At 33.5% G+C, this 27,977-nt stretch overlaps 6 protein-coding genes across 6 annotated transcripts; 4 read left to right on the top strand and 2 right to left on the bottom strand.

The window, feature by feature from the left end:
• The first annotated feature begins 2,004 nt into the window (after positions 1-2,004).
• LOC133790219 (uncharacterized) lies at positions 2,005-5,892 on the top strand. The gene is made up of 12 exons (XM_062227759.1): positions 2,005-2,417; positions 2,544-2,690; positions 2,772-2,886; positions 2,967-3,073; positions 3,180-3,283; positions 3,579-3,616; positions 3,777-4,012; positions 4,307-4,400; positions 4,495-4,685; positions 4,888-5,107; positions 5,247-5,414; positions 5,518-5,892. The coding sequence occupies exons 1-12, from the start codon at positions 2,178-2,180 to the stop codon at positions 5,703-5,705; spliced, it is 1,848 nt and encodes a 615-aa protein (XP_062083743.1). The 5' UTR covers positions 2,005-2,177; the 3' UTR covers positions 5,706-5,892.
• A 314-nt stretch (positions 5,893-6,206) lies between these two features.
• On the bottom strand, positions 6,207-9,887 carry LOC133790217 (protein SUPPRESSOR OF GENE SILENCING 3). Its single transcript, XM_062227757.1, has 6 exons — positions 9,756-9,887; positions 8,254-9,165; positions 7,832-8,129; positions 7,421-7,665; positions 6,863-7,023; positions 6,207-6,761 (listed from the first exon to the last, which is right to left on the bottom strand). Exons 2-6 carry the CDS (start codon positions 9,148-9,150, stop codon positions 6,560-6,562), a joined length of 1,803 nt encoding a protein of 600 aa, XP_062083741.1. The 5' UTR covers positions 9,151-9,165; positions 9,756-9,887; the 3' UTR covers positions 6,207-6,559.
• Positions 9,888-10,057: 170 nt separating this feature from the next.
• On the top strand, positions 10,058-11,432 carry LOC133790218 (uncharacterized). Its single transcript, XM_062227758.1, has 6 exons — positions 10,058-10,276; positions 10,357-10,410; positions 10,493-10,566; positions 10,687-10,804; positions 10,899-10,957; positions 11,039-11,432. Exons 1-6 carry the CDS (start codon positions 10,139-10,141, stop codon positions 11,115-11,117), a joined length of 522 nt encoding a protein of 173 aa, XP_062083742.1. The 5' UTR covers positions 10,058-10,138; the 3' UTR covers positions 11,118-11,432.
• Positions 11,433-12,326: 894 nt separating this feature from the next.
• On the bottom strand, positions 12,327-13,223 carry LOC133789574 (uncharacterized). Its single transcript, XM_062227378.1, has 2 exons — positions 13,131-13,223; positions 12,327-12,794 (listed from the first exon to the last, which is right to left on the bottom strand). Exons 1-2 carry the CDS (start codon positions 13,221-13,223, stop codon positions 12,327-12,329), a joined length of 561 nt encoding a protein of 186 aa, XP_062083362.1.
• A 963-nt stretch (positions 13,224-14,186) lies between these two features.
• Positions 14,187-14,666, top strand: LOC133789573 (uncharacterized). The gene has a single exon (XM_062227377.1). It carries the CDS (start codon positions 14,187-14,189, stop codon positions 14,664-14,666), a length of 480 nt encoding a protein of 159 aa, XP_062083361.1.
• Positions 14,667-21,855: 7,189 nt separating this feature from the next.
• On the top strand, positions 21,856-27,966 carry LOC133790215 (uncharacterized). Its single transcript, XM_062227756.1, has 12 exons — positions 21,856-22,048; positions 22,186-23,656; positions 24,204-24,211; positions 24,744-24,919; positions 25,016-25,076; positions 25,184-25,282; positions 25,920-26,014; positions 26,249-26,362; positions 26,940-27,007; positions 27,138-27,248; positions 27,338-27,569; positions 27,692-27,966. The coding sequence occupies exons 2-12, from the start codon at positions 22,272-22,274 to the stop codon at positions 27,800-27,802; spliced, it is 2,460 nt and encodes an 819-aa protein (XP_062083740.1). The 5' UTR covers positions 21,856-22,048; positions 22,186-22,271; the 3' UTR covers positions 27,803-27,966.
• The last annotated feature ends 11 nt before the right edge of the window (positions 27,967-27,977 follow it).

The raw sequence follows: 27,977 nt of genomic DNA, 5'->3' as shown, positions 1-27,977 counted from the left end.
TTAGAATTGAATATAACTCTAAGTAATTACTTGAATTGACGTATTTGTCTAACCATGTAATTACACGGTAGTTATGTAATATGAAATAATTGAAGAATATCAATTATATGTAATTACACGACTTAAATACTATCAATTTTAAATATTATTTATTACACAATATCATTTTACTATGTAACTACTAACTATTTTGACAAGCATGACATTAGAAATTCACAAGTAATTATCACTTGACATCCAAACAACTTAGTAATTACACAGCTACTTCCACATGCCCTAAGTGGGCTGTAGAAAAAAAAAATTTCCCAATATAATTAGTGTGAAGTTTACAAAAATATCTAAAATTAAAAAAAAAATACTAAAATTACAGAATTTGGAAAAAATTATAGAAGCACGGAAGGGCATAATCGTAAATACATAAAATAAAAATTGTAAACGAAGTTTACCAATTTGTAACCTACATTTTTTTTTCAACCAAAGTTTGCTATTTACAAACTAAATAGAAAATGGTAACTTGCGATAACAAAACTATTATTAGTATTTTTTGTTAAATTTTATATTTTTCAAATGCTGTGTAATTTTTCCATAATAATTGGCAGTTTGAAATGAAGTTCAAGTTTTTTGAGTTGCATTTTTTATAAGTGTTTTCGGATTGGTTCGGGTGGATTATTCGGATTATAATTTTTTTTTAAATAGTCTTACTCATCAATAATACTTTTAGATGAAAACCATAGTATATAACACGAGGAAGGTTAAACCTTTTTACAAAGTATGGTCTACTCATCATCAATTGAAATGAAATATGTTTATACTTTAAAAAAATAAAAGATTATAGGATAATTCTTTTATAGTGCTTCACTTTAAGCTCTACTGGTCGGGCTCTCAGTGTTCTCGACTTGTGAACAGTTTTCGGCGCGATTTTTTTTTATGACCGTGTACATTGGAGCTATTTAGAGCATCCTGCAAAATTTTCAGAAAATTCTGAATAGTTTACAATATCGAAAATTAAGTTCAAACATATTGTTGCACGCGTGACTAATTTTTTTTATGCGCGTGGAAAGCAACATGTTTGAACCTAGTTTTCAGTACTGTAAACTATTCAGAATTTTCTGAAAATTTGCAGGATGTTATAAATAGCTACAATATGCACGGTCATAAAAAAAATCGCGCTAAAAACTGTTCATGAATCAAGAAACACTAAGAGCCCCACCAGTAGGGCTTAAAGTGAAACCCTATAGGAGAATTCCCCAAATATTATATACCAACTCATATAAAAAAGGGTAAATAACCATTTAGTATAAGTGTTTTTATTGAAATACAGACTCGGTACCCTATATTTTCAATAATACTTACATGGTACATTGTAATTTGAAATTGTACATATTTGATACCCTAAAATCAAATTTGATAAATAAAATTTTCTCAATAGGACCAAACTGCCCCCAATTATATATAATTAACTAATTAAATTTGAATATATAATTGAGGGTAGTCTGGTCATATTCAGAAAATTTCATCGATCAAATTTGAGTATAGGGTACCAAATATGTATGATTTCAAATTACGGTACTAAATGGACATTATTGAAAATATAAGCTACCGAGTCTGTATTTCGATAAAACACAATTTACCTATTTTCTCTATAAAAAAAACTATGTGAAATAAGATACAAATTTGATTTATTTTGAATTATAAAAGTATCATGTTGTTTTTAACAAAACATAAAATATAGTTTGTTACTATTTTTTTTTTTTAACAAAAGTTTGTTACTAAATTAAGTTTTTGATAGATACATTTTTTTTTAAGAAAATAATGAATTTAAGGGAGAGAGAGAGAGAGAGAGAGAGAAGGCAGTAGATTGAATTGTGTTCTCTATCTATTAATTTTTTAGTTGAGATATTTTATATAAATAATAATAATAAAAAAAAGATATCTTTATATTCGATAAAATAAAGAAGGAATCCGAGAAAGAGAGAGAGTGGCAGGCCACTTGGAAAGCGCATGATGAGAGCGTTCGATGTTTGCGAAGCAAACAAAAAAAATTTTAATATTAAATATTAAATAAAAATAAAAATATAAATATATAAAGCAAATATCTTTCTCCAATTCTCTCTCGATCGATCGGTGTTGGATTGGAACTCAGATCCGAACCCAATCTGACCTCAACTTCGACGGAGATGGATGTGGCGCCGCCAGCAGCAGCCGGAGCCGCTGCAGTAGCAGCAGAAGGTGCTCCCCAACGAGGACAGCAGCAGCCGGCGCCAGCCGCCGGCTTCGGCCAGACTATCACCGGTATCATTCGAATTGCAGTCTTCTGGTACTTCGCTTCCAAGTTCTTCACTTCCAAACGTCCCTCGGGCTCGGGCTCTGAGCCTCCCGTTCTCATCTCCAACCTTTTTCACAAGGCCGAGCCTTTGGTTTGTACTATTGATTACTCTATTCGATGGATTCTTTTTTGTGTTTGGTTTTGATTTCACTGCTCATGCATTTCTCTTCTGTTTTATTTGGGTGGTTGGATCCATCGTCATCATCGTCGTTATCAGGATATGTGGGTTTATCTTTCTGAGAAGGAAAAGTTTAATGATTTTGGTAATGAAGCTGCCCTTCTTTGGCACGAAAATAATATTCCTTATGCTGTTTGGGGACCTGAGAGTACTAGAACCCTTTCTTTGAAGTATTCTCCATCTCAGGTATGTGTGAATCTATCAAAGCTTGAAGCTCTAACCCCAATTTCATTTTTCACATACTTATAATCGTATCATTGTTTTCAGGCTGTGAAGAACAACGCATCTCTGTATGTTCACGTTTTCTTTGCCCGCTCCGGTTACTCTCCCGACCCAAATGATCCCGAGTATCAACCTCTTACTACATTTGGAAGGACACATCGTAAGACTTTTCTCTCTCACTCTCTTCCTTTCTCTCTTTCACTCTATTTTCTTATGTCTCTCCTTTTCTTTTCTTTTCAGCCCTTGTTGCATACTTTCCCAAGTCTAAAAATGATAAGAAGAGGAGTTTATTGGGAGCTTCTTCTGATGACCCTCAAACTCAAACTCAAACTCAAACTGTAACCCAGGCATGCACTGCCCTCTGCCCTTTTTTTGAATTGCTTTTTTTCTCTCTTACATATGATGAATGATTATGCCAATTGCTAACAAATAAGTTTGTGGTTGTTGCTTTAGGTTGATGAAGATACCGAAGGTGATGTTAAAGATGATACTCCTGCGGTGTGGTTACCATATTATAAACCAAATATTACAATTAATTTGGTCGATGATTTTACTCGGTATGTTTTGCTTATTTTTATGTATGTTTAATGTTTATTTGGGATAGTAGTGATCAATACTCGTAGTTTATTAGCTTATTTTTTCTCCTTTATTACTACTCATTAGTTTGCTCGTTATAGTTCCTTGGTGCGTAATAATATTGAATCTCTAATATTGTATGAGACTATTTGAGTCATTAGGACATAGTTGCATAAGGAGACTCGTGCTTACTCATTGTTACCCTTGCCTCTCTTCATTAATTGATGAGCTTTTTTTTCCTGCTAGCTAAACTTTTTTTCCTTTTTTTATTGGCAGATATCCTCACAATGGTGTACCACCCAATATCGCTCCTTGTATCCTTGTAATTTTATATTTTTGTACTTATAATTTCCAGTTGCATGTACTCTTCTTTTGGTGGAGAAAATTTGTCTTCTGATTGCATCTATGTTATTTTTTAAGTACATGTCCGGTGCTATAAGCTGATGTTTGAGTTCCTTAATTTTAGATTCGCAGACTTGAATGTCGAGCCTACTTCAGGGAACTACTACCCAACCGTCTTTTTTAACGAGTTTTGGTTACTCCGAGACAAATTAATACCATTAAATGAAACTGTGACAGAACTACCACTTAATCTGGAGGTGGCTCCTATAAGCATGACCAAGTGGCAGCTGTTTCTGCAGATTGATCAGTCTTTTCAGATTCACCGTAGTTATGGAAGCATGATTGAAGGCGAGGCTGATGAACTGAAGGTGTGTTTATTATACTACATGGAAATTTCATCTGCTTTTGATCTTGAATTTATATTTTGTCTTCCTAATATATTTGGATGACCTAAAGTTACTTTGGCAACATAATTTTGTTTACTATATCCTCCACCATGCTGCTAGTGGCAGATACTACACAGGTTAACAAATGGTGATTTTACACATATCCACTTAAATTAAGCTAATCTTAAATGAAGAGTCAGAGTGCTTGTTCCCTTAAGACTTTTAGATTTCCTGTTTATTATTTCTCCAAAATTTGATCAATCTTATTGTATTCAGAGAGTATTCTTGGAAGGGAACCCTTACCTCCTAGCAATCACAATGGTGGTCTCTTTACTACATTCAGTGTTCGACTTTTTGGCGTTCAAGAATGGTGAGTTCTTTACTTTCAAGATCAAACTTTTCAATTCTATAAAATCTTGAGATTCCTCCATAACAACTAGCGTGATATTTTCTTTTTCCCGCAGATATCCAATTTTGGAACAAAAATAAGTCTATGGAAGGACTCTCTGCAAAGTCTGTTGTTGTGAGCTTCATAAGTCAGCTCATAGTGTTCCTCTATCTTTTCGACAATGATACATCCTGGATGATACTAGCAAGTTCTGGAGTTGGCTGCTGCATTGAATTTTGGAAAATTGGGAAAGCCATGCACATTGAGGTAATGCATTTAGTACAGCCACCTTTTTTTTACTTCCCCCATCTCTGTCTCATCAAATATCAAGTGACCTTCTCACGTTTGAAACTCTATATGGCCAGCACTTGCTATTATCAAATTAATGCTAAAGATTTTAAAGCATATCAAATTTTTTAATTTTGTCCAGAGATCCGGATATATGTTTATTGTTCTTCTACATGTGCAGATTGATAGAACTGGGAAGATCCCTATGTTGAGGTTCAGAGATCGCGAGTCATATTCAAGTAACAAGACTAAGGAATATGATGATACGGCTATGAAGTATTTGTCCTACGTTCTTCTCTTCCTTGTTGTATGTTCCTCTATTTATTCGCTCAAGTATGAGCGTCACAGGAGCTGGTATTCATGGATTCTCTCTTCACTCACAAGTTGTGTCTATATGTTCGGTAGGTTTCTTTACTTATTTTAAAAAAAACTGCAATCTTAGTTGGTGGTACATGAGAAGTGAAATTTGTTACATGATGAGATTTCGGTGTTAAGATGTTTTTTGGGGGGTTCTAATTGTGCTGTGATGAGTTTGTGCAGGTTTCATAATGATGTGCCCCCAGCTTTTCATAAACTATAAGCTCAAGTCTGTGGCACATCTACCCTGGAGGCAGATGACATACAAGTTCCTCAACACAATCATCGACGATCTATTCGCTTTTGTCATAAAAATGCCAACACTACATCGCCTTTCTGTCTTCCGTGATGGTGAGAATTCAATTTATACATTTTTCTTGTCAACCACTTGAACTAATATTTGTTTTATGCTTGTGTTGGCGTTTGAACCTGATTCGAATTTTTTGGACTGCAGATATTATATTTTTGATATATGTGTACCAAAGATGGATTTATCCAGTGGACAAGAAACGAGTAAATGAGTTTGGTTTCGGCGGTGAGGATGATCAGCAGCTCACCGATGGGGCGGCAGCAGCAACAGCAGATGCCACAGCCACAGTCGCCAATGAGGTCGCCAATGAGGATGAGAAGAAGACCAACTAGATAGCTGATTTTGCATTTTGGATAATCTCAACAACTATTAACACTATATACTAAGCCTTAGTTAGGTTTGAATTTTTTTTATTTTTATTTTTTTAGGCTATATAAACTGGTTTGTCTAAATTTTGTAAGTTACGATTAATTTTTTCCAACTTCATTTGATAACATGCAGCAGCAGCAGTTTATAGTAGTTTTTTTTTTCAATTTGATTTGATTCCAACAAAACTTTTTTCTATTAATCCTGGTGTGAAACTCCATCTTAGCCTTTCAATTAATACTGTCACTATCTAATTGCTCCTATTTTACCTTTGAGCCATTGTTTGTAAAAGCAAGCAATTAGTCATTTCTAGTCATTATTTACCTATGATATGCCAAACTACTGCTAGTAAGTAAAAAGTTCCTTTCCTTGAAGATGAAGATATCACATATATATTTTAAAAGGTAAAAAATTCCAAAGCTTTGCAAGTTATAAAATAAAGATTGAAAATAACAACCCAAAAAGAAATTATAAGGACCCATGAAAATTTAGAATACATATTTACATGTGTCAAGATGCCATGAATAGCACACGCCTACATAATATTTTGATAATTATGAAAATTTCTCCAAAGAGATTACATACTAACTTCACACCATAATAGCTCATCTTTTCTGATACAAAACATGATCAATTGGTTTCTCATAGTAAAGAGTAAAGGACCAAGCTGTATAATCCCTCATTAAAAAGTCATTAATAATAAAAACATTTGCGTCGACCTATTTAGATTGAAATCGGTGAGTTCACATGAAGCAAGATTTTGGCACCAATATATTTGAACATCTTTTTCAGTTGTATATGGTGGTTTACAACGAATGAATCACTCTTTGGGAGAGTATTTCTCCATAAGATGAGCCAATTTCTCGTTCAGCTCCGCCTCAAGTTGTACTTCCTCCTCCCAATGTCTTTTTTTCATTTCCTTAATCTTCTCTTCGTGAGCTTTTTCTAGCTTCTCCCTCTCCTCCACATATTGCTCCATTTCTTTCTCTTGTAATTCCACAAACTTGGAAATTTCTTCAGCTCTAAAATGAAAAAAGGGCATTTACATTCATTAAAATTCAATATGAAGTCCAAAAGCATAATAGATGAGCATGTAGAACCCCAGCAGCAGCTAATTACTTACCCAGTCTCAACTGCATTATTTGAAGTCTTGGCCTTGGATTTGGACACCTTCACCTTTTCACGTTCTTCCTGTTGCAGCCTCTCAAAATTTTCCTCTTTGACATCTCTTGAATCATGGATAATCTTCAGTTGGTCCTTGAAAAACTCTTCTTGCAAGATCATCTTTTTTTTTGGGGGGAAGAAGAGAGAAAACAAAATCAGCCAAAATAGAACAAATAAGATGATACAATTGGTGCAACACGGAGAAGAATAATTTTAGGCAAACGAATCCGGACTTTTGTAATAGCCTTAAACTTTAAAAAGGATTCGAAAAACAACCATAACAGGTAATAGTAAAACACTACAGGCTTATAAGCTTGAAAGCTGAAAATTAACAGAAAGGAAGCATAAACATAGGTCATCCATCCAAAAACATATAAATATTGTGCGCCTGTACAAATATAACAACAAAATAGAACCACACGGCAAACAAAAGCAGCTTCCAGCAACCATTGTTCAAAATATAATACTACTTCTATCCTATCTTAAGGCATACATTCATCAGAAGTTGTTAAATTACCTCTTCTTTGTTCTCGTCCTGCTGCATCTTGGTCCTATGTCTCACAATACGACTTTCCGCAATTGTCTTGCGCAGCTTATTAGAAACCACATCAAAAGATTCTTTAAGAGCTTTAGCATGCCTTTGTTCTCTGCTGTATTTGTCCTTGTAATAGCCAAGTTGTTGATTGTCCTCGCTCATTTGTCTAATCTCGGTCACGACCGTTTCGTGATATGATCTCATCTCATGCTTCAGCTTAGCCTTTCCTAACAAATTAAAAAGGAAAAGAGTATTGTATTAGATCGTTAACTGAATACAAAATTATATTGGATGCATTTATGTTATCACGTGCCTTAGATGGATCTAAAAATCTTGCTTAATTAGAACTAATAATAAGAGCCATCCAACCAATACACACAGCAAGAGAGAGACCTTGGGAATGTTGGTTAAATACATCCAAATCTTCTTTAACAGCCAGAAAGCCATAAAGTCGGCGCTTCCCACCAGGTAAAAATAATGTACGATTGCGACGATTCCAAGCATCCCTATCTGATCCATGCCCTACAAAATGCTTATGGAGCCGTTCGGCCTCCAAGTAACCCCTCGCTGATGACTCAAATATTAGAACACTCATCCCACGATGGCCTTGTGGACCATATGCATGTCGAGCCTTTGCCGGATGGTAGGAGTTAAAGTATTCAAGAAGCTCTTGATTACCCATTCCAATCCACTAAAATAAAATTTTCAAAATAATATTGAGTGAGCATTGAAATATAGCAATTAATAAACCTTTCTGCCCCAAAGAAAGAAAGAAAACACATAACATCAAATTAGTGTAAGAAAACTTGATTTACCTTGTCATTATCATCTTGTTCTAACTTAGTGTTCATGACAAGGACCATAGGAGGCCAGACAATCTCATGATCTTTCTCCTCATCTTGTAATCCTTTCCATTTACCAAATGTTTCACCAGGAGGTACAACTGAAGTTCCTTTATTTCGCAACTCCACCTCCAAAATTTCAGCGAACTTTCTATGAAGTTTCATCTTGTCACCCCCTTTTGTTTTGGCATGAGTCATTAAGGGCTGCAAGCCCCTGTACCAATCAATGGAGCCAGGACCACCTTGGCACGCTGGGCAGTGCCATTGCCTATCAGGATCATTAATCTCGTTTACTTTCAGTTCATCAATGATCTTGAAAAATTTAGCAAACCATTTCATCTTCTTAAGAGTTTCATGGCTCTTTTCACTCGAATCGGAGTCAAACTCATCATCGTCCGAGAAATCCTCCATATCTTCAGATTCATCATCGTCATCATATGTCTCATCTTTATTGTCATCCTCGTCATCAGAAGGATTCGTTACAGGGGTTGTGTCTGCAGGCTGTTGATTAGCAGGTCTGGATTGCCAGTTCCAACCATGTTGTAGCGGCGGAGCAATAGCAGGTTGAGGTTGAGGTTGAGAGGCCTTGTGGTAAGGCTGGGGAGTGGACGACAAATGCCTTGAGTTTCCTCCGATAGCAGGTTTCTTAATCCAAGCATTAGAATTGTTATTTTGAGAAGGCCATTGTTTGGCAGCATTGTTTCCAGCTCTGTTCTTGGATTTCTTGGTAATCACCTCCTCCCACTTTCCGTCGTCCTGCGATGACTCAATAGAAAGGCCTTCGACACTATTGCTCAGCTGCTCAAAACTATCTACTACAGCTTTACCCTTGTTTGATGACGACGACGACGATGCCCTTCTTGAGCTCATCTTGCCAATCACTTTCTGAAACATGCAGTCACATAATGTAAATTAAATCTAAACATACAAATTACAGAAAAAGATGTACATGTTCACATTATATCAAATTTCTCAGAACTGAATGATGGTTTTCAAAACCAAACATTTAAAAAAAAAAACCTTTTTTTTATGTTTTTATGTGGACACAACAAACATGATTTGGTTGTATTCAAACTAAAACATGCACTCGGATAACATACATCTAATCACTGAATGATGATGATTATCAAAACCCAACATAAAAAGAAAAAACCCATCTTTTTAAAAAATGAAAATGTCATATAAAGATTGACAGTCATTACATTTTCTTTCTGATAACTAAATGAAGGTTATCAAAACCTAAGAAGAAACCCACTTTTCAAAAAAGAACAAGAAAAGCATATATTATACAAAGATTAAGAGTAATCTAGGGCAAGAATGAAGGAGTAAGTAAGAGACAAGAGTGTTATCCGGAAGAAACTGCTACTTTTCTCCGCTCAAAATCGTCGAAACTGGACGGACGCGTACTCAAACCAAAACGAGAGTAAAGATTACAATAAATTCGAAAGAAAAATAAAACTCAGTGATTACATTACCTCCGAAAGAAAGAGAAGAAGAACCAAAGACGTAGACCAGGACCAGAAGAGATGAGAGTGAAGAACACTGAGACTCTGTAGTCTGTACTAGTGTAGACAACAAGTCAGAAATGGCGTGAATAGAAAGGCTCTCCTCCCCCTTTTATTGGACACCGGACGCCAATTTATTATCAATTTTACTTTTTGTTTTTAAGACATTCAATTCAATTGCTTCGGTAAATAATAATTGGGCCTGGGCCTGGGCCTGGGCCTAGGCGTGGGCCTAAAGATTGCTTAATAGTTTATTGTGCTGTTAGGAAGAAGAGAAATTTAGTACTGAGGATTAGGAAGGTTGTCTTGTCCTCTCTCTCTCTCTCTCTCTGGTTGTTCTGTGGAATTTGGAAATGGAGAAGATGAACAGTGCGGTGGAGAGGATGAAGATGCTGGTGGGCATGGAAGTTGATGAAGAAGACGCCTCTGCTCAACAATCTAATACCTTCATCGACGATTTCAATCGTAATTGCACCTTGTCCACCACTCAGGTACCTGCCTACCTCTTTCTCTTCGTTTCAATCCATTTCGCCATAACCAGATCTCATTTTTCGCTTTCGTTTTCTCTCAGAGGTTTTACGGATTCGCCATTTGCTTGGCTGCTGGAGTGACCTGCACTCTTCTGGTAATGCAATTTTAAATCCATTGAGTTCAATTTCTGCTGCTGAGTTCGGATTTATCGACTGACTAATCTTGAGATTTGACAGTCAATGCTCGTCTTCTTTAATCCAATCAAGTTTGGAATTACATTCACTCTTGGCAATCTTCTTGCGCTCGGAAGGTAAGTAAGGTTAGTCTGCTCTGATCTGAGTTGAGTTGAGCTGAGCTGAGCTGAGATGATCTTTACAGTCTTTGGATTGAATGAATTGTGTTCGTTTCATTTCATTTTCTGTAATTGCAGCACTGCATTCCTTATAGGCCCCAAACGTCAGGTGACCATGATGCTTGACCCTGTTCGTATCTATGCCACAGCCATTTACCTTGCCAGTATTATTATATCCTTGTTTTGTGCTCTTTATGTAAGTTTACATACATTATACATACACACTCTTCTTCTTCTTCTTCTTCTTGGTTTTTATCATAATTTCATATCCTGATTCCTCTTGTTTCCAGGTTCATAACAAGTTTTTGACACTCTTTGCAATTATTTTAGAGTTTGGTGCTTTGATCTGGTAATTAATTTACCCTTTTTTTCTTTCTTTCTTTTATGTAAAATTTGTGTATTAATTTGGTATTGTAATCAAATGAGGCAGGTACAGTTTGAGCTACATCCCTTTTGCTAGGTCCATGGTATCCAAGATTATGGTATCTTGTTTTGACACTGATTTCTAGGCTGATTCTTCATAAAAAACACACTACTCTGGTCCTGGAAGATGTACACAGTCCACAATGGGAGGTCAGTTAACCTTTTCCTTGTTTGATACCAAATTCTGTGTATTTTGATAAAGAGATTAACGATGTTAAACATATGCATGTATGTATGTATTGATTTTGTTAAGAGCAAGCAAAGCACAGAATTTGGTTGGTGTGAGACATTTGTTGTTTGTACGTATGATAACGAAAGTAGATGCAGAAAGTGTATTTTATCTGTTTTTGACTCACTTCTTTAATAAACCATAAACTGATTCTTATTGACATGACAACTTATGCTGCAATGCCATTGTGGTGTTTTGTGTGATTTTCTTTGGTCTCGTATTATACAAGCACTAAAAGTTACATATATATAGTTATGACATATATGTATGTAAATTAAGTGTATTAGCCATCAGTGGTTCTTACCACTTTCACTGCTGTTACTATTCATCCATAATTATCTAAGTCTTCATTGTATATATGTATAAATATGTATAATATTACTATTTTGATCAGCCATATCGATGGTGATTAATATTGTTAGGGCATATGCAATGAACAGTATTTTGCTGTATTTGGTGCAGAGATCTCTCCAACGTAGCATTATTATCCACTATCTACTGTATTTTGCTGTGTTTGCTACAGCATAAATGCTGTGTACTGTAACACATGGTATTGTCTTTTTTTTTATTATTATTTTATTATACATAATTATTATTATTTATATATATATATTATTATATATATAATTTAGAATTTAGTTTATTATGTGGAGATTAAATTGTATATACCACAAATTATTATTTTTTAATTATAATTTAAATAAAACATTATTAAATATTTGTATTTTTTTTTAATATTACACAATACAAACATTACAAATTTAAAAACACATTAAAAAAATTAAAATTGAACACATTAAACATCACATTCTCATTATAATCAATAGTACACATTCTCAACATTCAAAATCACATTACAATTTTTTTTAATATTAATTATAGTAATGCATACGAAACATACTCAAAATTATTCAATAAAACATTATAAACTTAAATCATAGTCAATGTTACACAATAAAAACATTACAAACTTAAACATACATTGAAAAATTAAAATTAAACACACCAAAATCAAACGGAAAGCAATAACATAGAAATGAACCTTATGAGATACAAAGACAACAATTCAATAATGTGGAAAATTATTCCCTGTTCCGTCAAGATAGTCAAAATATAGACTATAATCTTGTGAGTCATTTTCAGATCTTTCACCTTGATCTTGAGATCGTTGCCCTTCATCTTGAGCACTTTGTCCTTGATATCGAGATGCTCGATATTGTGATCTCTGATACTGAGATCCTTCTCCTTGTTCTCCAACTTCGGATGTTCGTGTTTTTTCTCTGTAAATTCTTCTTTTTTCGCTTTGAATGTACTGGCGAAACTCTGGATCGGATATAAAATCCAAATCCATGAATAAAATTTTATCTTCGGTCTTTCTTTTATGACGTTCATTTCTATCTGTGTTACTCTTTTCATTAACTTTAACAAGTTTTTTACTTTGTTCCATTAGTTTGTTAAATTGATCATCACCTAATTGTTTTGTCTTTGCTTTTTTCATACCAATAGGTATTTCAGTTGAATTAGTAATGATTTCCTAATTATTTATATTAAGATCAAATGAACTCATACTGGTGGATGCTGACGTCGGAGAATCGAAATTGTGAGATGATGATTTGGACGAAGTAAAATTAGGACCATCTTGTTGGAATCTACTTGGTGCATTAATGTTGTCATCACTTGTAAATTTTTGAATGTGTTTGAGGATGAGCCACACATGATCAAATTTGAAGCCTCTGCTATTTTTTTTTTCTTGGGCTAATAACATCTTCGCTTGATTTAACTATTAAAACATAAATAAAATTAAAATAATGGTGTCAATAAAATTTAAAAACAATTTAGTAACAATAAGTAAATTATAACAAACACTTACAATATCTTCTTGTGAAGCACCACTTGGATTTTTATTTTCAATTTGGTTGATGCATCCTCGTAATTTTGCAACTACACCAATAATGGTAGTCATTCGAGTTTGCAAAGATCTTCTTGGTCGAGGTTGATTACTAAATTTCCTATTCTTGTGGTACTTTGATTCAACTCTTGCCAAAAAACTGTTACCTAATTGGTTTCTTTCTATGATTAGATCTTGAGAAATGTTAATATATACATGACACAAGTGCATATCATCCTCAAGTGAGTATGAAGTAGTGCGACTGGAAGACATTTTGGAAGAAAATGTAGTTGTTTTGAAAATATGTTGAAGAGATGTGATCAGTTTGAATGAGTAGTGTGGAAGAGGTAATCAGTTTGAATGAGTAGTGTGGGATTATATAGGGATGAAAAAGCTACATAAGATTTGATTTCTTATCTTCTGATTTTGGATTCAGAAGATAAGATGTGATTTGACAACACAATGCAACGGTTGATATTATGGTCAAAATATTTCAGCGACCAAGATAAATCCGTGAGATTATTCAGAAGATAAAATGTGATTTGACAACACAATGCAATGGTTGAGATTGTGGTCAATTTATTTTAGCGGTCAAGATTAATCCGTGAGATTTCTTATCTTCTGATTTTAGATTCAGAAGATAAGATGTGATTTGACAACACAATGCAATGGTTGAGATTGTGGTCAATTTATTTCAGCGGCCAAGATTAATCCGTGAGATTTCTTATCTTCTGATTTTGGATTCAGAAGATTAGATGTGATTTGACAACACAATGCAAATTTATTTCAGCGGCCAAGATTAATCCGTGAGATTTCTTATCTTCTGATTTTGGATTCAGAAGATAAGATGTGATTTGACAACACAATGCAACGGTTGAGATTGTGGTCAATTTATTTCAGCGGCCAAGATTAATCCGTGAGATTTCTTATCTTTTGATTTTGGATTCAGAAGATAAGGATATTTACACTATAAAACATGGATATCACACATGATATAGGGTACACCGAAAAATATATACAGTTTAACTTTGATAAAATATGAATTCTTATTCTGGTAGTTCATCTTATTTATCATCGTCTTCTTCAGATGATGACTATTATGATGATATAGAAATGCAAGTAGTAGGTCAAATTACTGCTAACAGCAATTTTTGCGTTGCTCAACACCAAAAAAACAAAAGTTCACGTCGAGGCTTGATTCCTGGTCATATAGTTATCAACCGTGATTGGGAAAGTGTTGATCGCAATCTCTTCAATGACTATTTTGCAGAGAATCCTCGATTTACCGATTTGATGTTTCGCCGAAGATTTCGAATGGGTTGTCCTTTATTCCTTCATATTTTGGATGTTATACAAAGACATGACAATTACTTCATCCAGCGAAGGGATGGAATGGGTAAACTCGGGTTATCAGGTTTGCAAAAAGTAATAGCTGTATTTCGAATGTTGGCGTATGGTGTACCAGCAGATGCTACCGATGAATACATCAAAATAGGAGAATCACATCTTATCTTCTGAATCCAAAATTAGAAGATAAGAAATCTCACGGATTGATCTTGGCCGCTGAAATAATTTGACCACAATCTCAACCGTTGCATTGTGTTATCAAATCACATCTTATCTTCTGAATCCAAAATCATAAGATAAGAAATCTCACAGATTAATTTTGGCCGCTGAAATAATTTAACCACAATCTCAACCGTTGCATTATGTTGTCAAATCACATCTTATCTTTTGAATCCAAAATCAGAAGATAAGAAATCTCACAGATTAATCTTGGCCGCTGAAATAATTTGACCACAATCTCAACTGTTGCATTGTGTTGTCAAATCACATCTTATCTTCTGAATCCAAAATCAGAAGATAAGAAATCAAATCTTATGTAGTTTTTTCATCCCTATATAATCTCACACTACTCATTCAAACGGATTACCTCTTCTACTCTACTCATTCAAACTGATCACATCTCTTTAACATATTTTCAAAAGAACTACATTTTCTTCTAAAATATCTTCCAGTCGCACTGCTTTATACTCATTTGAGGAAGATATACACTTGTGCCATGTATATATTGACATTTCTCAATATCTAATCATAGGAAGAAACCAATCAGGTAACAATTTTTAAGCAAGAGTTGAATCAGAGTACCACAAGAATGAGAAATTTAGTAATCAACCTCGACCAAGAAGATCTTTGCAAACTCGAATGACTATCATTATTGGTGTAGTTGCAAAATTAAGGGGATGCATCAACCAAATTGAAAATAAAAATCCAAGTGGTGCTTCACAAGAAGATATTGTAAGTGTTTGTTATAATTTACTTATTATTTTTAAATTTTATTGACATCATTATTTTATTTATGTTTTAATAGTTAAATCAAGCGAAGATGTTATTAGCCCAAGAAAAAAAATATAGCAGATGCTTCAAATTTGATCATGTGTGGCCCATCCTCAAATACATTCAGAAATTTACAAGTGATGACAACATCAATGCACCAAGTAGATTCCAACAAGATGATCCTAATTTTACTTCGTCCAAATAATCATCTCATAATTTCGATTCTCCGACGTCAGCATCTACCAGTATGAGTTCATTTGATCTTAATATAAATAATGAGAAAATCATTACTAATTCAACTGAAAGACCTATTGGTGTGAAAAAAGCAAAGGCAAAACAATTAGGTGATGATCAATTTAACAAACTAATGGAACAAAGTAAAAAACTCGTTCAAGTTGTTGAAAATAGTAACACAGATAGAAATGAACGTCATAAAAGAAAGACTAAAGATAAAATTTTATTCACGGAATTGGATTCTATATCCGATCCAAAGTTTCGCCAGTACATTCAAAGCGAAAAAAGAAGAATTTACAGAGAAAGAGCATGAACATCCGAAGTTGGAGAACAAGGAGAAGGATCACAATATCGAGAATCTCAATATCAATGACAAAGTGCTCAAGATCAAGGTGAAAGATCTGAAAATGACTCACAAGATTATAGTCTATATTTTGACTATCTTGACGGAACAGGGAATAATTTTCCACATTATTGAATTGTTGTCTTTGTATCTCATAAGGTTCATTTCTATGTTATTGCTTTCCGTTTGATTTTGGCGTGTTTAATTTTAATTTTTCAATGTATGTTTAAGTTTGTAATATTTTTATTGTGTAACATTGACTATGATTTAAGTTTATAATGTTTTATTGTATAATTTTGAGTATGTTTCGTATGCATTACTATAATTAATATTAAAAAAAATTGTAATGTGATTGTGAATATTGAGAATGTGTACTATTGATTATAATGAGAATGTGATGTTTAATGTGTTCAATTATAATTTTTTAAATTTGTATTGTGTAATATTAAAAAATATATAAATATTTAATAATGTTTTATTTAAATTATAATTAAAAATAATAATTTGTGGTATATACAATTTAATGTCCACATAATAAACTAAATTATATATATATAATAATATAAAAAAAGACAGTATCGTGTGCTGCAGTACACAGCATAGGCATATATGCTGTGTACAGTAGCAAACACAACAAAATACTGTGGATAATAATGCTACTTTGGAGAGATGTCTGCACCAAATACGGCAAAATGCTGTTACATTGCAAATGCCCTTAGCACTGAGGAGAGAAGGTGATATATTCACCAAATTGAAGCTAGCTAGCTTATTTGTTAGATACACTAATATACAGCATTTACTATTTATACCAAAAGTTTCACCTATGCAACTAAAAATAAGTGGTATTTAATTTATAGGCAAAGTGTATCTATTCGTTTGAAATCAATCAATGTAATAATTAAGCACGTCTTTTCACTTTCATTAATAGTTATGAGTTAGTCTATAAATATATCAAAACCTTTGAGTTGGAGATGGCTTGGAAATCTCATAAAATCATATACCTTTATCGTAAATTTCTAGAAAAATGATATATGTTTATATTGTATTTTAAAATAACAAATTTTGAGAATTTTATTTTAGAACATCTTTAATCGTTTTTTTTTTAAATATTATGAAATCGTACAAAATTATTAAAAACACACAATGGCCAAACTCAAACACTGTTGTTAAAATCCTTAAAAATATATATATATATATTAAAAAAAAATTACAATTAAATCACCAAACGTTACCAAAATAATGATTTCATTGCCACTAGGTCCGATAACTCCAAAAAAATTGATACTTGTACGACCTATATTAATAAAAAGAAATTTAATAGCAACACTATCCATTGTAGACAATCAAAATGTGAGGTTATCCTGGACGAACAATAATCCAACGAGAAGGTTCAAAGCTTGCTAAGTAAATTTTTTTTTTTTTTTTGCCTAGAAGAATTTGTGAGCTCAAAGATTAGGCATGGCAAGTTATGATATTGACATTTTTTTTTTGGACCAATGCAAGTTATGAATGATGTAGTGGGATTGGAAGGCCAAAGAGGGCACCAAATCTATGCTTAGAACTTCTTCTTTTTATATATATATAATAATAATAAAACTACTTTCTATATAATATTTTATAAAAAAAAATCACATTTTGTATTGGCTCCACATATTCAAGGCCAGTCTTGAGGGCAAATGAAATATCCCAGATGTGCTCATAGCCAAAAAGCTTGTTTAAATGGAGATGAGATGCTCATATTTGGTTTAGTAAAAATGGAAAGAAAATGTTAGGGCTTGATTGGTTCAACATTCAAAAACAATATATTTAGATTGTTAATTGATTTGAAAATATTCATTTTGAAAATAATATTTTCCCTTTCCATAATTTTGAATGGTTAGTGATTTTACATTTAAAATGATGTGGGTTCCTCTACAAGTTAAAGAAATCATAAGAAACGATAAAAGATCGTTTACAATTTTTATGTGTAAAAGTTGACTCATTTTCCAAAACTTGTTTTGGATTTGTTTTAATATAATCTACCAATCAAGGATTATGTGGGCCATTAATATTTTAAGGATTCAAAAATATAAAATTGTATTTGAATGGTAAACCAATCAACCCCTTAATTGTTTTGGTTAAGAATTTGAGATGAACATCATCATTTGTTGGATTATTATTAGGTAATGGATTTTTTTTCTTTTTGTAATTTGTATCAAGCGATAAATTGAAGTTATTTTAGTGAGATTTTTTTTTCTTTCCAAATTTAACCTTTGTTTTTATCTTATTATGCTACTTGTTATTGCAACCATTGTTGTAAGAATTTTTCTTTATTTTTTGCCATTGTTTTGCCTAAAAAGATAGGATTAATTTGCAAACAAAACCATACTTGAGTCATTGCTTAAATAAAAATATATAGGATGAAAGAATATATCTATACAATCTGTCAAGTTGTCAAGTCGGTTGTTAAGATGTAAAGGCTTTTGCTCTTGCTTTATGCTTATTCTCGTCTCTTTTTTTTCGAGTTTTGAGGTTTTGATTCTTTTTTGTTGGTTTGCCCTTTTTTTTTTCAGTGTGATGCTGCAAGTGTAATAGAATTGTACAAATTTAAATCGTTAATAAATTTTTAAATTAGATGTATAATTAGTCATAAAAAAGAACACATTCAAATTATATAAAGTAAGAATTGTATTTCCACAATAATTGAGTTTTCATAAGTTAGGATATGCATCTAGTAAGATATACAACTCATTTACATTCATGCGTGAACATCTCATAAAATCAATCTCGTTACGAAAAAGGCTTATGTGAGAAGACGATTCATGAGACAAATCTCATGGATCTCCATGCGTCTTCCCTCTCCGGCGGCACTCCAGGTCTGAGTCATGCGATACATTGGTCGGTTGACTTTTGGATCGCACCAATTCGAATTGAAAACCGAATTTTGAATTTCAAAATGTTTTATACTTTTTTGGACCCTATGTTTTTTCCCATTACCTGTTTTGACCCTGTGTTTTGACAATTTACTTTTTGAACCCTATGTTTTGTAAAATTGTTAAAATAGAACCCTAAATCCAATTTCGGTCAATGTTTTCTCAACTAAAATTACAAATAATTTATCAAACTAACAATTCAGAATAAAAATAAAATCATTCTGCTTAAAAACTGTGTTGTTATATTCAATTTTTTCTTTATTAAAATTGAGTTTAGGGTTCTATTTTAATCATTTTACAAAATATAGGGTCCAAAAAGTAATTTGTCAAAATACAGGATCCAAACAAGTAATGAGACAAAACACAGAGTCCAAAAAAATATAAAATCATTTCAAAATAATAATAATAATAATAATAATAAAACATATCAAACCGACCGATGCTCAACATGCTCACATAGACAACTTGTAAGAACTCAATACTTTAGGAACATAGTCAAAAATAACGGTAGTGTTTCAAGGAAATAGCAAGTTAATTCCATAAAGCAAAGTTCTAACATAAGTACAATGTGCGTGCGAAAGGCTCACCCGCTCAGCACTATGTGCTACCTGCTACATTAATGATAGGTGAAGTCACTATACACTTTTTGTCTTATTAATGTTATATTATTTAAATAATATAATATTAAATTAAATAATGTGAAAAAAAATGTAATTTGTCACATTTTGTAATATATATTTTTTAGAGTTACAAAATTAGATGCATGTGTGTGTCCAAATGTGATATATTTTGGAGTTACAAAAATAGTTATAAATTTGTAACTTCTAAATATTATCCAATAATGTGTAGATTGTGTGTAACACATTTGAGTTTGGATTTCACAAAGTCATTATAAATTATGGTTTTTAACTTACATTAGATGTATGGAGGTTACAAAGTTATGCGGGAAAATTTTGGGATGTTTTGGAAAAACTGAAAAAATATGTGTTGAAAATGGCCTATGGCCGCGACCATTGATATTCCCTGGCTGCGGCTTGGAGGACAGGGAATAGTGGCTGCGACAACTGATACTACTGGTCGTGGCCAGTGAGACTGACATCCAATTTCACTTTTCAGTTTTTTTCCAATTTGAACGGTTTTAACATCCTATATAACTCTTAAATCTCAATTTTGATTCCATAAATATCAAATTAAACATTGGTAAGAGCCATGGGGGTTTGTGGAATTTAAAATTCAAAGGGTATCTCAAACTCTATAAATATAAGCATAATGCTCACTTATAAGACACACAATTTTCTATCTAGAAAGTATTTGGCTGGAAAATACATCATAGATACTTGATAATTCCAGAGAGCTATTTCCTTGAGAGATCCCTTAGTGCTTGGAGAATATGAGGAAATAAGTTTTGGACAAAGGTTTTGAATCTTGTTCAAGTTGGTGATTCTCACTACTCTACACTTTGATTATGTGAGAGTTTGTATTCTTATTATTGTTACTTTCTTTCTTTTGATCTTGTTGTTTGTATTTTACTTGTATTATCATTGTTTTGAGTTTGTAATATTCTTCTTCTACACCTTTCTATTCACTTATATTTTGAGCAAAAAAATTGTAACACTTATTTTTCTATCATCTTGTTTTTTGTATTATTTTACTTAAAGTTGTATTTTGGTTTCTCTATTCCCATTGAATATAATATATTCTCTAATAATAAGTTGTATAAAAATACCTATGTACTAAAGGCATTTTCGTACTGTCACAAACATGCTTAATATTTAGGGTAATGATACGTGCATACAAAATAAGTACCAACACATTACATTTTTGTTTGTTTGAATAGACTAAATCATTAAGGGAAAGATATTACAAAAAAAATTGGAAGTATTTTTTGGGTCCAAAAAAGCTTTTCACCTAGCCAAAGACATGCTAAATCAATTTATGAATAACATTATAAAATGCAACTGACATGAAAAGAGAAAGAGATGTATATAAAAATTAAACAAAAAAAACACTAATCAAAAGAAAAAATATGGTAATAACAGAGGTTACCATATTTTTTGTTTGGTAAATTTTACCATATTTTACCAAACACAAAAATAGTATATTTTTATGGTAAACAAAAATTTAACCAGACACAACCTGAGTTGTTTAGTAACACTTACAAAAATAGTTTTTTTATTTAATTAATTAAAATTTTGAAAATTAAACATAAAATAGTGTTTAGTAATTATATTTTTATTTATTATTTTTAAAAATTTATTAAATAATTTTTTTTCACTTTTATAATTTTTCTAAACCATTTCGACTTTTTGTTTTTTTTACTTATTTTCTTCAAATCAACATCTCATTTTATATTGTTAAACAAAAAATAAAAATAAAAATTATCAAAATAATTTATTATTTATTATTTTTAAAAACAAAAAACAAAAATAGTTACCAAATATATTTTAATTTTTTAAAAATAAAGAAACAAATTTTTTTTTTTCATTTTTGTATTTAAAAAATTCAAAAACAAAAATTTTACGAAAATCAGTAATAGTGCACATATATCTACGTGGCAAGTTTTTTGAATCAACCACATATATTCAACCAGATGAGAGATCCATAATATTTAAAATATTTTAATATTCAAAATAAAACACTATGGCGATTCAGTATAAATTTTGTTACCCTTAATACATATATATTTTTAGAAATAAAAAAAAAAACTATTATCTTTTTATAGAAAAGACAAGGCATGCCCTTGAACTAGTACTAGCAAGTAGATATAAAAGGGATAAATACTCACTTATCAGATTTACGTTGTCGTTTAAGGAAATATGTTACTCTAATGGGCCGTGGGCCTTGTTGTTGTGATTATTATAGGAAGAAACAAAAAAAAATTAATAATAAGTTTAAGGAATTGCAGTGTGCTCAGGGCAATCTTCATCAAATGAACCACTGCAACGGAACAACTGAATTCAATTTACCAAACTCGAAGGAGAGACCTCTCTGAACGCACGAACGAACCAACAACAAGAAGAACAAGAAGATAAGGCATCTCCTTCAATCTCCATACTCCTTGTTCTGCAACTCAAGTAAGCTCTTTCTCTCTTTTCTGCAGTTGCTTTAGGGTTTTTATGTTCTAATTTGGAGGAGCTGTATCTGTATGTGCGAATATGAGTTTGAATATTGGTATGATTGTGAATATGAACGCATTTTTTGGTTTGGCTAGGGTTTGGTTGCGAACGTCAAATGCATGCTGCTTTGGAATTGGATCGTTCGTTCATTGTTTATTGTTTTAATATATAAGATTATAGTATGAGCGGCGCAGCTAAAAGATCTCACGAAGAAACTACTCACTCTTCTTCTTCGAAATATTCCCATGATGATTCCACTGCTGCATATCATCCCACGCCCTATGATATCCCTCACAAGATTCGCACAGAAGCTCGCGATCTTGAGAGGAGATCGTCCCCCCTTTATCGATATCTATCCGAAGCCCAAGCCCATGTAGACAATCTCAGCTCCAACCCCAACCCCATTCTCAATCCCAATCCTAATCCCAATCCCAGTCTCAGTCCCAGCCCCAGTCCTAGTCCCAATCCCAGTCCCAGCCCCAACCCCAACCCCAACCCCATTACCGTTCCCAGTCTCAATCCCACTCCAACTCCCTCTCCCACTCCCATTCTTAATCCTTATCTCCCTGAGGACAGGGACAGGGACAGGGACAGGGACAGAGACAGAGACAGAGAAAGAGACAAGCTTGACTCCAAGGATTCAAGGCATGACAATAAAGAGTTGAAACATGACAGGGAGGATGTGAAGAGTGAAGCAAAGACAGACAAGGATGCTTATGCTGTCTCTACCACACACTTGAATTGGAAAGATTCAAAAGAATATCAAAGAGGAAAAAGATTTTCTGATGCCCACCCTCTTGCAGCTACGGATCCCTGGATATCACGTGCTATCAGTCAAGGCCATGCTGAGCTTGGAAAGGAAGTCTCTACAACTGAGGAAAGGGATCATGTTGAACCCCACGAGGCTGTTGGAGAGAACAAATTCGATGACAAATCGAAGGACAGGGATAGGAAAAGGAAAGATATGAATGTCAAGTACCGGGATTGGGGGGAAAGGGAGAAGGAAAGGGTTGATCGTAGGAGTACTATGCAAGTTGCTAATTCTATGCAAGTTGCTAATACCAGTAATGACGTAAAAGACTCAGCAAAGGAGGAAAGAGATGCAGAGAGGTGGGAGAGGAAGGATCCTACCAAAGATAAGGAAAGAGTAAAAGAAAGGGAAAAGGACCCTGTTAAGAGGGACTTGTGGGCTGGAGTAGACAAAGAGAGTACCGACAAAGATGTAGGGGATGGAGGATCCAACAGATTGCCAGAGCCGGATAATCTATTGTCAGAAAAGAAACATAAAGAATCTGAGAGCTGGAAAACTGCAGAGAAAGAATCTAGAGACAGAAAGAAAGAACGAGATGGTGATGGAGAGGGAGATAGACCTGAAAGGCGCAACAGGGGATTTGAAAAAGAATCAGATGATGGATGTGCAGATGCTGAAGGGACTGTTGAACGGGAAAGAGAAGTTTATAATAATTATGGAGTTCAACAGCGTAAAAGGATGCAACGGTCGAGGGTTAGTCCTCAAGTTACAAACCGTGAGCCCCGTTTTAGGAATCGTACTCAAGATCATGAAGGGTATGTCGTACTTCCTTTCCCTTGTCTTTATTTATTTGTTCATTTGCAATTGTCTTTAGGTTGCTGATTAAATTTGTGTTCTTTACTGAAATGGGAATAGGCATGAGGATTTTCTGTTAAGCATACTTAAAACTATCAACTTTTAAGTTAGGACTATAGCTTCATAGTCTGGTTTCTATATCGTACTTGTTCCTTATAGCTTCTTGCCTTTGAGGATACACTTTGGCATTGCTATGTAAAGAAAATAATTCATAAGTATTCAATTTGAAGATGACATCTAGAATACATTTTAATTGCATATTTATCACTGTCTTTATAACATGGATTATGGGGATTAGACATATTTTTTAAAACTGGATTAGGATAAGGTTATATGATAGGGTGGACCAGGAAATAGAAGCTTTGGTACATTATTTTATTTTTCAAAGGTTAAAGGAAATCAAAAGTATATATTTTTATGCTGTTTATTGTACAGGTCAAGTTCTTTTCTTTCTTCCTTTTTTTGGTGCATATTTTTAATGATCTCTTTTATTTTTTTTTGTGGCAGATCTCAAGGTGAGTTATCATAATCAATTACATTATATGGAGCTTTTAAGTTTGCCATATTTTCAGAGGAAATGCTGCCCTGGTGAAATTCCTGTTTTACCTTTGCAATCTGTGTGTGTTAGTGGATATGCAAAAGGTCTGGATAGAGACCTTAAATAGTGAACAAACAACATTATTAGTTCTTTAGTGGTATTAGACTACAGATTCTGAAAACATCAGGCTGATTATAGATGGTGAAAATGGGTAAATTTAATCACAACTTGTACTTAAAAATATATATAGTGGTGTCCAAAAGTTGATAAAAATATTCAATTGTCAACCATTATTGACTATTACCACTTTTCAAATTAGCTTTTAGGAGTGTCAGGATATTATAATTTGGTTGTTCATCCCTATTAAGGTTATACTTATACCCAATGAAGTATTGCCTAAATGACCTAGGCTTTTATTAGTTTGCTTATTTGGACACCAAATTCTACCATATCTTGTGTTTTTGGTGTTAGTATTCTTTACATGCCTCTTGAGCTGCTTGCAGTTACAGGAAAAGCTGAGGTTTCCTCCGTTGTCTATAAAGTCGGTGAATGTATGCAAGAATTGATAAGGCTGTGGAAGGAGTATGAAGCATCACAAACTGAAAAGAATGGGGAAAGCTCAAGCAGTGGACCTACACTTGAAATACGGATACCAGCTGAGCATGTCACTGCCACAAATCGCCAAGTAAGATCTGCTTTTTGATATGGGGAATTTTTTATTGATGTTGTTGCAAATTTTGGTTATTTCTTTATGATTTTTTTTAAATGCCATTATGTGCAGGTCAGAGGGGGCCAGCTATGGGGGACAGATATATACACAGATGACTCGGATCTTGTGGCTGGTATGTCATGTAATAATTGAAATTAATTTATACTAACAGTGTGTAAGACCTTGGTGGTATGGAGAAAACTAATAGTCTAGTACTAATATCACTATTACGTATTCCAGTTCTCATGCATACTGGCTACTGCCGCCCCACAGCTTCTCCTCCTCCTTCTGCTATACAGGAGTTGCGTGCTACTATCAGGGTGCTACCTCCTCAAGATTGTAAGTAGGATTTAGCTGTACTTGATGTTTATGCACGTTAACTTTTTATTACTTGTAGCCCTTTGCCAATGATCCAATCTTTTTCATTTTTGCCACACTGTACCTTCTAATTGGATTGTTTTATTTGTTTCCACCTACTTTTATTCTTTTGTTTTGTGTTTCAAACCTGTTTTGTTTTCTTCTCTATTTGTATAGGGTCTATGTGGTATCACACACACATATATAATTTGGAGACTTCCACTCACGATTAAGTTTTAAGCTGCTACTTTTTAATCCTATATTAGTCACTTAACATTGGAGCTCCAATTATCAGATTTAACGAAGAACTAGTTGGAAACTGTTTTTAATATAAATCACAAGTCAACATCCTAAATCTAGAAGACTTGAAGGTAGAATCTTGATTTAGATACCTTTTTATTTTGCTAGGTCCTCTCCATTGGCAAAGAGCCCTTTCTTTGTCTATCCAATATATGGTCACCATGCACATTCTTGGAGAATTGTAGCATGGAAAATTACATTTTGTAGTTACTATTTACCAAACACCTTGCCACCATTTTTTCACTCTCAGCTATTGCCGTTTTGGTTACATTCTTGTGTATACATTCGTTGTTTACTCTAATTCTAGCACTTATATTAGGTTATGTATCTACCTTGAGAAACAACGTTCGTTCTCGTGCCTGGGGAGCAGCAATTGGTTGTAGCTACCGTGTTGAAAGGTGCTGCATTGTGAAGGTGCTAACAGTTGAAAGTTAATTTTCTTATTAGTGTCTTTTGACAAGTTATTGATTGTTGTAGAGTTTTATATTCTATTCCATTTTATTAAAAAATTATAAATCAGGATTTATTATGGGTTCTTTTTAACTCCCAAATGTTTAAACTTGTAAGATACTTAAATTCCTGATTATTGATTTACCATGGTACCACTGGGTTATAATCAATGTATCTTCTTACCATTAAAATTTTCAGAAAGGTGGTGGAACCATTGATCTTGAGCCTTGTCTTACACATACATCTACTGTGGAGCCAACCCTTGCTCCTGTGGCTGTAGAGCGGACGATGACTACAAGGGCTGCAGCTTCGGTATTACTTGACATCTTATTCTCAGCTCAATTTTGGGTTTTATGTTGAAACATGTCTTTCTTGTCATAAATTCTTCTTTGCCTTCTCTTTCTGTTTCCCACTCTGTTTACAATCATAGCAGTCAACAGAATTCTAACTGACTAAGCTTCCCACCCAACTAACCAGTAACCGTCTTTTCTGTTTCTAAATCACTTCCTAACATAATTCAGCCTTACTGATTGGTGAATGTTAAATTATTGCTGTATGTTTCTGAAAAGTTGTTGAGTTGGGTGGATGACCATGTTCGTTTGGTTACAGTAGATTAGCAGGTTCTGAACAATGTATAATATGGGCATATACTATTAAGTTAGGGTCTTCTCATTTAAATTCAATTTAGAGTGATCATTTTGTTATCTGCGGAGTATTTGGCAAGTAATTATGTATTGTGAGTTTTAAACTCTGGAAGGCACGCTTCACTTTGACTATGTGTATGAAGATTGCAATGTTATTCAGATGCTGTTGACCTTGTCATACACAGTGTGCAAGCACCGATATGTTTCTGTATCTTTTGGCTCACATTATGGTTTTCATTCTTTAGAATGCATTGCGACAACAGAGATTTGTGCGAGAAGTTACAATTCAATACAACCTCTGCAATGAGCCTTGGTAAGCAAGTCTCGTTTTGATTATCTGTAATCTATATAAGAATATCTGTTGAATTTATGTGAAGTTATAACTCAAAACACCAAAGGCAACAGTTATATCTGATCCGAAACAATGCATTTTGTCTTGCTAGGATCAAGTACAGTATAAGCATAGTTGCAGATAAGGGTCTGAAAAAACCACTGTATACATCTGCACGTTTGAAGAAGGGAGAAGTATTGTACTTGGAGACACATTCATGCAGGTTATAATTCTTATCCTGACATTAGATTAAATTCTGCTTCTTACAAGTATCAGTTAGTTTCTTATCCTCTATTATCGTATCGTATTTAGGTATGAGCTATGTTTCACCGGAGAGAAGATGGTGAGAGCTATGCAGTCATCTCAGTCACACGAACCCGATTCAGAGAAGTCCCAAAATCACCATTCACATTCTGCAAATGGTGAAAGAAGTGACAGTGAAAGCATTGTCATTGATGCATTTCGATGGTCTCGTTGTAAGAAGCCTCTTCCCCAGAAAGTAATGCGTTCGGTAGGGATTCCACTGCCCCTTGAGTATGTGGAGGTACGACTACTACTACTACTAACTACTCGAAATCACACCATTAGTTTTTTGTACAAAATTACAATGGCCATATATATATGTATATATTCATCAAATGAAAATGAAATGATGCATGTGTTCAGGTATTGGAGGAGAATCTTGACTGGGAAGATGTTCAGTGGTCACAAACTGGTGTTTGGATTGCTGGAAAGGAGTACACACTCGCACGGGTGCATTTTCTTTCTATGAATTAGCTAACCATATCTACTCTTTCGTTTGTGTAATTTGTTGTACCCACCCAGATTTGATGTACGGATAGAATAAACCCTTTTTTTTTATTTATTATTTATTTGTTTAGAATTTGATGTAATTGTACGCAAGTCCATTATCTATAAATCTATGGAAAATGTTAGTCTGACCCCACCAACT

Source organism: Humulus lupulus, chromosome 7, assembly GCF_963169125.1.
Source record: "Humulus lupulus chromosome 7, drHumLupu1.1, whole genome shotgun sequence".
NCBI classification, from domain to species: Eukaryota; Viridiplantae; Streptophyta; class Magnoliopsida; order Rosales; family Cannabaceae; genus Humulus; species Humulus lupulus.
The sequence above is the reverse complement of the archived record's forward strand: the minus strand, read 5'-3'. Positions and strand labels throughout refer to the sequence as shown.